The sequence below is a fragment of the Papaver somniferum genome, chromosome 11 (genome assembly GCF_003573695.1).
Source record: "Papaver somniferum cultivar HN1 chromosome 11, ASM357369v1, whole genome shotgun sequence".
NCBI lineage: Eukaryota > Viridiplantae > Streptophyta > Magnoliopsida > Ranunculales > Papaveraceae > Papaver > Papaver somniferum.
This window is the reverse complement of record NC_039368.1, coordinates 82,571,725-82,584,618: the sequence shown is the minus strand read 5'-3', so window position 1 is coordinate 82,584,618 and position 12,894 is coordinate 82,571,725. Positions and strand designations below refer to the sequence as shown.

Here is a 12,894-nt window from a genome sequence, read left to right as displayed (position 1 = left end):
TGTATATGGTGCTAGATAGTCTCTGACATACCTCTCCCGGAAACCAGACCCGTAAAGGATTTTGGATTGTAGTTCCTTTGTATTGTCAAAATGGAATTGTTGTAGAGACATATTTTGTTGTAGCGAGACCATATATGCTTCGAACCATATATCCTATAAACAATAAAATAAGTTTAATTCTTAAATTTTGGTGACAACACCAAAATAAATAAATCACAAATAATAAAAAAATATATTAGAAGACATGATACTCACAGTTGTACCCTGATTGACATTATAATCGGGTATATGATACTCATCCAAATGCTCCCTTCCAATAGGTACATCTACCACCTGAGACCATATATGCTTCGAACCACATATCCTGTAAACAACAAAATTAGTTTAATTCTTAAATTTTGGTGACAACACCAAAATAAATAAATCACAAATAATAATAAAAAAATATTAGAAGACATGATACTCACAGTTGTACCCTGATTGACATTATAATCGGGTCTAGGATACTCATCCAAATTCTCCCTTCCAATAGGTACATCTACCGCCTGAAGATCCGAGCAGCATATTCAAGCTTTAAGAATTGTTGGTGAATGAGGGAAGAGATGACGATCGAATGGATCCAACTCTTGAGTGAATGTGGATTGCCTAGCCAGTGGTGGTCGACGTACAAAAGCATCGGGATCTTGCGTAACATACACATCTATGTTTGCTTCGTGTTCAATTGTACCCGTGTACTTCCTAACTGACATCTTTGTCCACCATAGCTTGTACTCATAATCTTGTACTTTGTCATAATACAAGGTGTTACGTGTTGTGTTGGCGTACAAGTAGTGGGTGTTGCCATGTTGATGTCTACTGTTGAATCAGGAGGATTACATGGTATTACTGTGATTCCAACAACTTTCTTAAGACACTGTCCCCCCAGGTACAAGGCGTTGTGACCAAAAGGATCGTAAATGAACCTTCGTGTTTCAGAGATTTAATTTGTTTCTACCACCTCGGAGTTTGTTTTCCATTGATTGTCTTCCCACGACGACCATACTACAGAATTGAACGAGAAGTTGTTTAATTTGGTTGTGCACAACAACCAATGAATGGGAACCAATATCACTTTGTGCGCCTCTATTCAAGTCTCTTTGGTCTTCATCATATAACCTACCCGCCGGCCACGGATCTTGAACCAACTCATGTTCCGTCTTTAAAAAGGGAAATAGACATCGGAAATACGACGAAAACCAAGGTTCAGCATTATTACATATTACTAACGACTAATTGCATTATACGGTAAGAAATAATAAAAAAAGTAAAGAAACTAAATTTACTAATCGGTATGAATTTTTACCATCAATGGATATGAAAAGAACCACAAATCAGGCGAGGGGCTCGTTACTCCAATACTCAAGCCTCATAACATATTTTCGTACATATCCCTCTTTATATCTAGCCATTGAATCTCAACAACATCATTCTTGTTTGGAAAAATGACTTTCCCAAAACACCACATCAAAAACCACCTTGCAATTTGTTCCTCAAATATGACATTGTTGGCTTGGCCGAGTCTATGGTCAAGAAACATCTTAATCAAACTAATCTTGATCTCATTTCTAGCAACAACATTTTTTTCTCGAGTCGACTAGGTTTTCTTGTCTAACTTCTTGTATTCCTCTTATTTCTCTTAAATTTTGTCCTCTCCCTCTTCTTGTGCTAGCTGTCGCGTTTATATATGGGAGCAAACAATCTATGGTTTCGGGTGCAATCTGATGCAATTGATCAGTACTCATTTTTTTCAATAATATGGGAGTTTCTCGGCCAATAGGAATTCTGGTAATTTGTGTGAAGTCTAATGAGGTAAACCCTATTTCAAAACTAGGGAAGTGAAACGTATTGATGGTATTCCACCACCTTTCAAATATACCACTAGTTAGGAAGTTGTCTTGTAGTTTTGGAAAATGAATTTTGAAAATGGAACCAAACCCACAGTCGTCTGCAATTTGTCTATCATGTGGGAATCTTCTAATTTGAGTATATAATTCGTAAAGACTGCTTACGCTACTTCGATGTTTCCTTGGTTTAGTCATATCTTCTAACGTCCTTGGGAGTTTCACTGTATGTTCACTATTATCTTTTGAGAAACCGGAATTCTATCCTCCATAATCTTTTGGAAACTTTCAGAGTACATCTACAAAACACATATACACTAAATCATCACAAAACAATGTTTCAATATATCTAAAACAAAATTCTTAGCCACATTATCTATCACATTACAACAAAATCATCAATCAATCCTAAATTATCAATTCCAATACAATTTCTCAATCAACAATCTATCCTAAACAACATACGTATTGATTTTAACAATTCATCAATGCAAAATTATCAATAACAATACAATATCCCAATCAAAAATCATTCCTAAACAACATACACTTTGATTCAATCAACAAACTATGATAAATTCGATCGGAAACGTCTCAAAGCTTTATATAACATACCTAACACACATCATAACCAACCTAATATCTACAAATTAATCAAAATCAAAATCAAATTATATATAAACCCTAAAATTAAAATCACTGACCTTAAAAGATTTAGTTGATGAAAGTCGAAATTGATTAAGGGAAAAGCTTTACCACGTAGTAAGGAGCAAACTCATTAAATTTCAGCTCCTGAATCGCACCAGAGAGCCATCAAACTGAATGGGGGTGGAGAGGGTTTTAGGGAGAAAAGAATAGTGAAGAAGAAGAAATGGGAAGAAAGATCGAGTTCCGTGAACTTATGCCTCTGTGACAGAAACTGAGTAGCCGTAATAGTCAAGTCAACGAATTTACTGAAACTAAGTTTCGGTAATTTTTCGTATCATATAGAAAAAGGATAAAAGGGCACCATAACGGAACTGTCGTATGACACATATCTCTTCCCTTTATTTGAGGGATAGAGAAGGGATGCCGTGCATAGTGCTTGGCCGTACCATATGTTTTAGGCACGAAACAACTTCCCACGAAGAATATCGATCCCCTTAAAAGAATACATTTAACCCCACGAAGTTAGGTCAATAGTACCAAATACCAATACTCACCAACTCCACAGTATTATTTTGTTTTATTATCCCCAAAAAATCCCTCCAAAATAAATTAAAACCCTTTATATATTCTCACCCTCCTCTTCTTCGCTTCATATTCCCACTCAACTCCAAATCCCTAAAGAAAAAAACCCAAATTTTCTTGATCAAAATGGCACCAATTGATCCACATTCATACACAGATTCATCAAACCCATTAACAAATCACATCTCACTATCACTCTATTTCAATTTCTCATCATCAACAATCAATGGTTCATCACTATTAACACTATCATCACCTCATACTGGTCCACTCTTATTAGACACAAGATCATTAACAATCACATCAGTTCTCGATTCAAAAACCCTAATTCCAATTCCCTTTGAGTTATCCCCAGTTATTGATCCAATTAAAGGGCAAACCCTAACAGTTACATTATCAAATCAGTCATCAGTTCTGGTTTCTTTTGTTACTAGCCCTTGTTCTTCAGCTCTTCAATGGCTATCTCCACCACAGACGTTTAATAAGAGTTTGCCTTTTGTTTACACACAGTGTCAAGCAATTCATGCTAGGTCAATTTTCCCTTGTCAGGATACACCAGCTGCAAGGATTTGTTACTCGGCGAGGTTAAATGTGCCGCGGGAATTGTCGGCAGTTATGGCCGCGAAGCATGTGGAACGGAGGTCTCCGGTGGCAGGGGAGGCTGGTGTGGCATGTGATGAGGCGTTGTGGTGTGCTGAAGGGAGAGTGGTGGAGGAATTTGTTATGGAACAACCAATTCCGCCGTATTTGTTTGCATTTGCTGTTGGGGAGCTGGGATTCAGAGAAGTTGGGCCGAGGACGAGGATTTATGCGGAGAATGTCGTGAGTGTGTTAGATGTTGCGGCGAGGGAATTTGCGGGGACGGAGGAGATGATTAGGCAGGGGGAGAAGCTGTTTGGTGCTTATGAATGGGAGAGGTTTGATTTGCTTGTTTTGCCACCAAGTTTTCCCTATGGAGGAATGGAGAATCCAAGGATGACCTTTTTGACTCCTACTGTTATTAAGGGTGATGCTAGTGGTGCACAAGTTGTTGCACATGAACTTGCTCATAGTTGGACCGGGAATTTGATTTCTAACAAGACAAATGAGGATTTCTGGTTGAATGAGGTATGTTGGTTAATTTGGTAAAAGCTTTCCTTAGAATTAATGGGATAATAGATTTGTTATTGTGGTTTTTCTTGATTGTAAAATTCCTAGAGAAGTTAAGTTGAAAAGGATCTTGTCGAATTCATTTTGGTTAACTATTTAGGGAAAGTTAGGTTGCATTCCACTTGGGATAACCTTTTGAAATTGGAAAGTACTTGTAAGGTTGCTATAGTGAGTGTCTTTGGAGTCTTGGAGACATCCGAGTTGTTGAATTTGATTGATAAATAGCCATTTTTTTTGTTTAGGTGCAGCAAGTGTTGTTGATAACTTTCTTCTTTTTCTGTAGTCTTGATTGGGGTCATGTGTAGGGGACACCGGACAACCTTAGTTTCAAATCTAGATTGTTGTATTTCTTTTTGTCTCCTTTGATACTTTTCTAGTTCTAGTGCTTTTAAGGGACTGGCAAACTGTGCATTTGAGTAAAGTGGCTCCAGGGTTTTATGACATGTCCTGGAGACATTTGAGTAGTTAAAATTGATTGATAAATGCAGAAATCTTTTGTATAAGTGCAGTGAGTGTTGAAAATTTCTTTCATCGTCTTCTTGTTCTTTAGGCTTGATTGGGGGTCTTTTGTAGGGGACAACCTTAGTTTCAAGATCATTGTATTTCTTCTTGTCACCTTTGATAAATTCTGCATTTGAGCAACGTGTCTCCAAGGTTACGACATGTCTGTGAGTTGTGTAGCTTTGATTATTATTGCCTATCGTTTTGAATCTTTCGTGTTGCATGACTTCAGGGTTTTACGACATATGCAGAGAGGAGAATAGTTGAGGTTTGCCAAGGAGAGGAGAGAGCTGCTTTGAATATTGGAATTGGTTGGAAGGGTTTAATTGAAGCTATAGAAAAATTCAAGGATAACTTGGAGTTCACTAAGCTCAAGAATAAGCAGGAGGGAGTAGACCCAGATGATATCTACTCAGAAGTGCCGTACGAGAAAGGTTTTCAGTTTCTATGGCGCATCGAACGACAGGTATGTTGGAGTACTTACTGTTCAAATGAACTAGTATTAAGGATTAGTCATTAAAATCTGACGGAAGTTTTACTCTTTCTATCTCTCTTTATTTTTGTGTTTTTATATGGGTATAAATTTTTTTCTCCCTTCATTTCACAGATTGGACGCCCTGCATTTGACGAGTTTCTTAAGAAGTATATTTCGACTTTCAAATTCCAATCCATTGATACCGAAACTTTCCTTAATTTCTTGAAAGCAAGTATTCCTGGAATTGAGAAGGAGGTTGACCTGGTTCTCTGGACTGAGGGTACTGGTCTCCCTTCAGATGCGTATGAAACTGAATCCATTGTCTACACTAAGCTTGTTTCTTTGGCTAAAGAGTTCAAGGTTGGTAGGATGCCAAGGGAAGACGAGGTAGCAGATTGGCAAGGTCAGGAATGGGAACTCTACTTGGAGAATGTGCCCAGATCTGTTGAAGCTTCACAGGTAACATCTTTATCCTACTGTTTGTATAGTTCGCTTGTCCATTATGTTGCAATGTGAACTCTCCTTTCCCATGTATCTCATCACCGGGATTCATGCTCCCGATATATAGGGTTTAGATGGGAAACACAAGCATCATGGAGATCTTAAATGGATGGGAATAGTTGAAAATATTGAAATCCTTGTCACATAAGCTAGACGTCTTTTAATACCTCTTTGGATGCCTGTCACAAAAAATGTCTTGCTTAATGGTAATTATTGTTATGAATTCATAGTTAGATATTAAGCACTTAACGATAGTGTTTTGAACTATAAATTTTCGTTGTGTACTTGGGAAGTGGTGTTCATCCAGATGAGTAAGTAATAATACTGCATACCGATTATCGCTAAGGGTGACTAAGTACACGAGTTGCTGGTTCCGCAGGTTGCAGCTCTGGATGCACGTTACAGGTTAGCAGAATCAAAGGATTATGAAGTAAAGGTAGCATTCCTCCAGCTCGCCTTATCATCTGGATGCAGAGATTACTACAGTGAAGTGGAGAAAACTTTGAAGGAAGTTGGGAGGATGAAGTACCTTCGTCCTCTATACACCACACTAGTTCAAGGTGTTGAAAAGGAAGAGAGTAAAATCTTGGCTAAACGAGTATTTGCTGAAGCTCGCGAATGTTATCACCCCATAGCCCAAGGTGTTGTCGAGTCTATCCTTTCCAAGCACATCTAATTGGGATACTGACAAGTCTATTTTCAGAACTTAAAACCACAGTTCCCTCTTCTTTTGGCCGATGTTTTGCTTTCCTTCCCTCTGTTTCTCTTTTCTTTCTGTTGTGTTCCTTCAGTTTTTTCCGCTTGTTCTTGACAAAAAACAGTTTAACAGTGAATAATACGATACAAGCAATCAAGCATCTTTAGATTTTACAGGTTGGTTATGACCTTTAGTCGGTGTTATTATTCTGGTAGAACTCAAAAAAATAAATTCTTGACTAACAGTCGGTGTTATTATTCTTGGCCTTGCAATACAACAAGTCAAGAACTAACACAAAAAATGAACATTCCTGTGTCCATACCATTGTTATTATTTTGGTAGAATTCAGTTCCGATGTCATATTTTAAATCCTGTATAAAGATATGTTACCCATTCAATGTTTAAAACGGTTTTACAACAGCTAGAATGAAAACCAACTGTTCAGTCTGTTCTTCCAAGAGCGAATGGTTTGTCTGACCATGCTGGCAGCCTGAAAGCAATGCAAAATGACTACCATTTCAGGTGAAGCAACTCTATGGACACCAATACTGTCTGATCCTTCAACACCATGAGCGTTAACCCATAGACAGAAAGAAGAAAACGCTACGTTGTTTGACAAACTCTGAACCCACTTTATAGAGAAACATATCAGAGATAAGAACTTGATATAGATAATTTGGTTACATCAAGATCAGTAGAAAGAAACAAGAAAAGGAACTTAGCCCGCATGAAGAAGTATGTTATTGACTACATACGCATTGCATTCACTGTCACTTGACAAAATGTACAAAAATCGTGAGGGAGAAAGACTGAATAAAACCCAAAAAGATATAGCATTATGTTACTGCCACAAGATAAGAATTGTAATAAGTTCCCCGAAAAACTCATGTGCAGCCTAGGCTCACATCAAGCGCAACATATACTTCTTTCAGCGGTCAAGATTGCTAGGTGAAATAATATAGCAATCACAAGCAGTGCACTAATTAAATGAGTAACTGTGCATCTGTATCATAAAGAATATTGAAAATAACTCTGCAAGTACAGCAGCTATAACCCCTTCTGATTCTGCTTAAACAGTAAATTAAATTGTATGCACTTGGTTTCCTTACCTCAGCTTCCTGCAATTGCTATATTTTACGCGGGGAAGTTATCTCTTTATCCAAAATATAATTCACAGCATCTTCAACCGTGTCAACAACCTGCAGCAAAAGCAACAAATCGTCCCGATAGATTCAGTCTTGAGTTGTCCCTTTAGAACACAAGTAGTTGATACTGGCATTAGAATAAGATGATTCATTGACTATAAAATGAATGTATAGATCTATGCTTCCGGACTACAAAGAAGGAATATAAATCATCTGTTCTACTTTAAAAAAAATATAAAAAGAAAAAGAATAACTACATCGATCAACTTACCAGATCAGCTGGATACTTTTCATGGTTTTCGTTTCCCCTAAAAACTCCTGTCCTTGTCAGGACAGAAAACCAAGGGTGTCCTGCCTAACAAGTCAAAAATTAAGAACAGGTGATTAGCTTTTTTTTATTCAAATTAACGTAATGACACCACTTTAGGTTTGATACTGGTGAGAGGTTCTATCCAGTTATGAAACAAACCTGTTGTGCACCTTTGACGTCAACTGCAGGGTTATCTCCAATCATGTATAAGCTTGTCAGAGGCTGAGCAACAGCCTCTCCATCTTTAACAACATGGTTATCACGTGAAAATGGCTGAAGCTGATTCAATATATTCTCTGCATTCTTAAAAACAAAAGGATGTGGTTTCCCAAAAGATGTGTACTGAAGAGCATCAGGGTGAATTCTGCATATTTTAGAAAAAGAATAGAATTAACTTTTGATTACTGCATATGAAAGACAATTGTGACAAGCTTACATCCAACTGTAAGATATTTCAAGTAAAGTGTATGAGTACCCAAAAGCAGCCAAAAAAAAAAAGAAAAAAAAACTTAAAAGACACCAGGATTGGTATCACATTTGAGTAATTTAATAGCATTATTGCTTCTGGACATATGACTCTGGATAGTCTAGATGTGTTCGAGTAAAGAATTTGTATGCAACACATATTATCTTACCTATTGAATATCGACTCCAGTGCTATTCTGAAAGCGCCCATACCAAGACGTTCAGATGAAAAAGCAGCTTGCATTGAGAAGAAGCAGTTACCCATTAACAAAGAAATTATATGTGGAATAACATGACCATTTCACAGATGGTATGTTCACCGGAAACAGAATAGTCTACAGGTGAACAACATTACCAGATATCACATCAGCTACTAAGAAAAGATCATCACTGGTCAGAAAAGAAAAGCGGAATTCTCACAGCAATCCACGACTAAGCTATTTGAGCATAAAAGATACCTTAAACAGAAATTTCAGAATTTGAACCTTAACTGACCTGGTATTCAAGATCATCAGCTGCGAAGTACAATGGTGGCTGATGCCCAATCTCCTTTCCTGGAAGTCCTCCGGTTCTTAAAATGTCACAAAGAACCTAAATTCAGATATCAGTCACTGACTCACTTGACTCACATTTCACCACTTTTTTGGACCCAAATAACATTCTGTGGTGAGTAACAATATTCTAGAACATACCTAATCTTCAAGATATGGAAGGGGTTAAGGAAATAACTATAGATACGAGAACGGGCTCATAGGCATTATACGAGGGATTATCTAGCTATTGCAGACCATTATCCCACTAGAGAACCTTAAATCTCTCCATATTAATAAGTAGTTATTTGACATCTAATCCCATGAATTTCCCCCAGCTTTCCCTACTGGTTAGTTTCAGAATAGATGTTTAAGGAAATCTAGGCTATGTCAGAATCTTACAAAAACTTTACAATCGTTTTTGGGTAAAGCTAGACAATCTTCCTTCAATGAGGTAAGAAGCAAAGAAGAAGTACTGTGAAAGCAATGCAAATTATAAAGATACAGAGAAAAGGGGGAAAAAAACCTGAATGTCCCTGCTCCAATCAACAGGATCACTAACAACAAATGCTGCCTGCACTCTTTCTGAGGATACGTCATATCTCGGAGATCCATTTGATGTTATATTATTATTAGGTGCCATCTTGTATGGAGCTAACGGGTCAATGTTATCAAAGTAAGATGCATATTCATCCATTGACAGAACTTTTCTGCAATTAAGATCAACGGAATACTCGATCAGGAAAAAAAGATCAACGAAAGATGCGAACAAGAATGCACAAGTTAGATACCAGGTTCGAAAACATACAATACATGTGAAAAATAATATGAGGATGTCTAGATTATTAAACCAAGATAATTAGGACAAAAGCTTACTTAAATCCATACTCAGCCATCACATTAGCAGGTTCCCCTTTTCCGATTGCAACAATAAGTTCATTCTCAAAACTACAAATGAACAAACAGCCATTATAATAGTCGATAATTTCTCTTCAAATAAATCAGAATAAAAAGCGCACTACATCCAAGCATGTTCATGTTATTCATACCTCTTGACTAACTTTTTGAATGGTGAATGGCCTTGTACAACCTACATCAATCATAATCATAGTTGAGAAAGAAACCTACTAGAGAATAATACTAATCTGCAAGAGGTCTTTACACAATACCTGTGAAGGAAGAACATTAACTCCCAAAAGTTCACTCAACTCCGACGCTCGTTTAGATTCCGGAACGCCACCTCCTGTATATTCCCAATTACGACAGCAGTTGGTTCTCAAATTGACCCAATTAGCTACCAAATTATACAATCAACGTACTGATTAAAATTGCTTAACCAGGAATTATACCAACATATAATTTACTTCAAAAACCGGAAATGTAAACCTATCAATTAGACGACATACCATTTGTCAAAAATAGAAATGGAATCTTCAAAGTACCTGCAAATAAATAATGAATAAATTTGGGGAGAAAATGTAATAATCAAACACCAAAATGAAACTGGGTGAAACCATAGACACTACCAGATTCATCGTACAATTTTCTCAAAGCTTGTGGAGAATTCCCAATAGGTTTAAAGCCTCGAAGAATAACACCATCAATATCAAAAGCAATCCCAAATGAAGGACGTTCGTAATTGGTACATCGCAGAGAAAATGAACGTCTGGTTTCAAATCTGGACAAAGAGAACGCCGATTTAGTTGTTCTGCTCACATGAACCCTGAATATAGATCGAAACCTCATCTTGTTCGTTAACGTTTTAAAACAAGGAATCAGCAGCTAGCCACCAAGACAAGACTCAGAGAAATATCAAATGTTCTGGGGGGTATAACTGTAAAAATCCAAGTATACAGCACTTGAATAACACGTGTCCAACAATTCAATCCGTCGATGAACTGGAATTAAACCGAGACTAAAATTGGTAATGATTTATTAATGGAAACATGAATTCCCATTACAAGACGGATTTTGTAGTCCGTTTCCGATAAGAATCCGGGATATCCCACCGTTTACAAGCTGCATGATGCCTATATAAGGATGTCCAGGCTTTCACTAAAAAGCACACAATTCATAAACATCCCTCTAAACTTTGTAAGCCAGCAACACCGTGAACACCATATCTGAGAATTATTTAGTGCAGAGAGAATGAAATTCACTAAGAAGAATCCCATCCGTTTTCTTTCACGATTAACATCATCAACATCGGCTAATGAAAAGCTACCTTCGTTTATAAATTTAACTATCGTAAAGTGGGATGGTGATGAGTTTGAAGTTCAGGTCGGCAGAAACGCATCTGTAGCGGAGGTTAACAAAGCTATAGAGGATGTGGTTGCAGATAAACAAGTACATTGGCCTTCCGTATGGGGCTACTTATGTTTAGTGTGTAAGGAGTATTATGAACTCTTAGACGGCGAACGAGTGAACAAGGATTATAATTTTAATGGCAACTGCAAGGTGAAACTTAGCTTATATAAAGATAACTCTCTTTATTGATGTTTAGAAAATCTCTCAAAACTAAACACGAGCTCTAATCTTGCTCATATGATCAACCACAACTTTGGTGATCATATATATATAGAATTATGAATTCTTTTTCCTAGTCCTATTACCTTATTACATGTCTTTCCTTTATGACTTCCAATTCCCTTAGGATTACATCAATTTCCTAATTTTGTCCTAACCAGCTTGTTAGTGACTTCTATGTTGAAGTTAATCCAACATTCTCCCCGTTAAGCTTCAACCTTACCCGTGACATATCTTGTACTCCAATCAGTTGTCTCATTTCTTCAAACTTGATCCGAGCTAATGCCTTTGTCAATATATCTGCTTTCTGCTCAGTTCCTGGTATGTGTTCTACGTTAATGACCTCCTTCTCGATGCATTCTCGTATGAAATGATACCTTTTGTGAATGTGTTTCGTCTTCCCATGAAACACTGGATTTTTAGTGAGTGCAATTGCAGACTTATTATCAATCTTGATGAGAACTTTTTCAGGTTCTCTTCCTTTGATTTCACCCAACAGTTCTTGAAGCCATATTGATTGTTTAGCTGCTTCTGTTACGGCCATGAACTCAGCTTCATAGGATGAGAGGGCTATAGTGTCTTGCTTCTGTGAACACCATGTAATAGGTGCTTCACCTAGATAAAATATATGACCAGTTGTACCTTTGCCATCATCTTGGTCAATATTATGACTGCTGTCACTATACCCAACAATTCCTCTTGATCCTCCTCGACCATACTTCAATCCACAGCTGATTGTTCCTCTTAGATATCTCAATATCTGCTTTATTACATCACCTTGAGACTTGCGCGGACTCTGCATATAACGGCTTGCTATTTCCACAGAGAAAGCCAAGTTTGGTCTTGTGTGTAACAAGTATTTAAGGCATCCAACATTTCTTCTATAACTCGTTGGATCAATCTCAGCTTCTTCTTGTGCCTTTGAAACTTTAAGTCCAAACTCCATTGGTATCTTAGTTGGATTACAAGTTTCAAGTCCTGCTTCTTTCAGAATTCTCCTTGCATAAACTTCTTGTTTAATCTGAATCCCATCTACTCCTTGATGGACTTCTATGCCAAGGTAATAAGTGAGTTTTCCGAGGTCTGACATCTCAAACTTTGATGACATTTCTCTCTTGAACTCATTGATCACCTTAAGGGAGTTTCCAGTCAAAAATAGATCATCTACATAGACTGCAATTACAAGAAGCGTTCCCTTTTCTTCTCTTATGTATACTGATGTTTCTTTAGAGCACTTAACAAATCTGATTTCTCTTAAGATCTGATCTAACTTTGTATTCCAGGCTCGAGGAGCTTGTCTTAGACCATATAGAGCTTTTGATAACTTATAAACCTTATTCTCTTGTCCTTTTACTTCAAAACCTTCTGGTTGTTCAACATACACATCTTCTCGCAATTCACCATGTAAAAATGCTGTCTTAACGTCTAAGTGGTTCCTGACACAGGGTGAAAATATCTTTTTTTTTTTTTTTTTTTTTTTTTAAA

The 12,894-nt window shown here is 37.2% G+C and overlaps 2 protein-coding genes across 2 annotated transcripts; one reads left to right on the top strand and one right to left on the bottom strand.

Annotated features, from left to right (window-relative positions):
* The first annotated feature begins 3,155 nt into the window (after window positions 1-3,155).
* Window positions 3,156-6,626, top strand: LOC113321597 (leucine aminopeptidase-like). Its single transcript, XM_026569478.1, has 4 exons — window positions 3,156-4,217; window positions 4,993-5,226; window positions 5,368-5,694; window positions 6,116-6,626. Exons 1-4 carry the CDS (start codon window positions 3,237-3,239, stop codon window positions 6,410-6,412), a joined length of 1,839 nt encoding a protein of 612 aa, XP_026425263.1. The 5' UTR covers window positions 3,156-3,236; the 3' UTR covers window positions 6,413-6,626.
* A 455-nt stretch (window positions 6,627-7,081) lies between these two features.
* On the bottom strand, window positions 7,082-10,741 carry LOC113321598 (uncharacterized protein YKR070W-like). The gene is made up of 11 exons (XM_026569479.1): window positions 10,410-10,741; window positions 10,290-10,325; window positions 10,053-10,126; window positions 9,933-9,973; window positions 9,760-9,831; window positions 9,410-9,593; window positions 8,849-8,944; window positions 8,524-8,591; window positions 8,048-8,252; window positions 7,850-7,933; window positions 7,082-7,632 (listed from the first exon to the last, which is right to left on the bottom strand). Exons 1-11 carry the CDS (start codon window positions 10,627-10,629, stop codon window positions 7,561-7,563), a joined length of 1,152 nt encoding a protein of 383 aa, XP_026425264.1. The 5' UTR covers window positions 10,630-10,741; the 3' UTR covers window positions 7,082-7,560.
* Window positions 10,742-12,894: the final 2,153 nt, after the last annotated feature.

Bases quoted from the DNA above. Each gene is read 5' to 3' on its own strand.
- LOC113321597 (XM_026569478.1), top strand. From the start codon at position 3,237: ATGGCACCAATTGATCCACATTCATACACAGATTCATCAAACCCATTA. The intron at 4,218-4,992 runs GTATGTTGGTTA...GCATGACTTCAG, and splicing joins AGGATTTCTGGTTGAATGAG to GGTTTTACGACATATGCAGA. The intron at 5,695-6,115 runs GTAACATCTTTA...CTGGTTCCGCAG, and splicing joins GATCTGTTGAAGCTTCACAG to GTTGCAGCTCTGGATGCACG.
- LOC113321598 (XM_026569479.1), bottom strand. From the start codon at position 10,629: ATGAGGTTTCGATCTATATTCAGGGTTCATGTGAGCAGAACAACTAAA. The intron at 10,127-10,289 runs GTATGTCGTCTA...GGGAATATACAG, and splicing joins ATTTCTATTTTTGACAAATG to GAGGTGGCGTTCCGGAATCT. The intron at 9,974-10,052 runs GTATTGTGTAAA...TGATTGATGTAG, and splicing joins TTAATGTTCTTCCTTCACAG to GTTGTACAAGGCCATTCACC.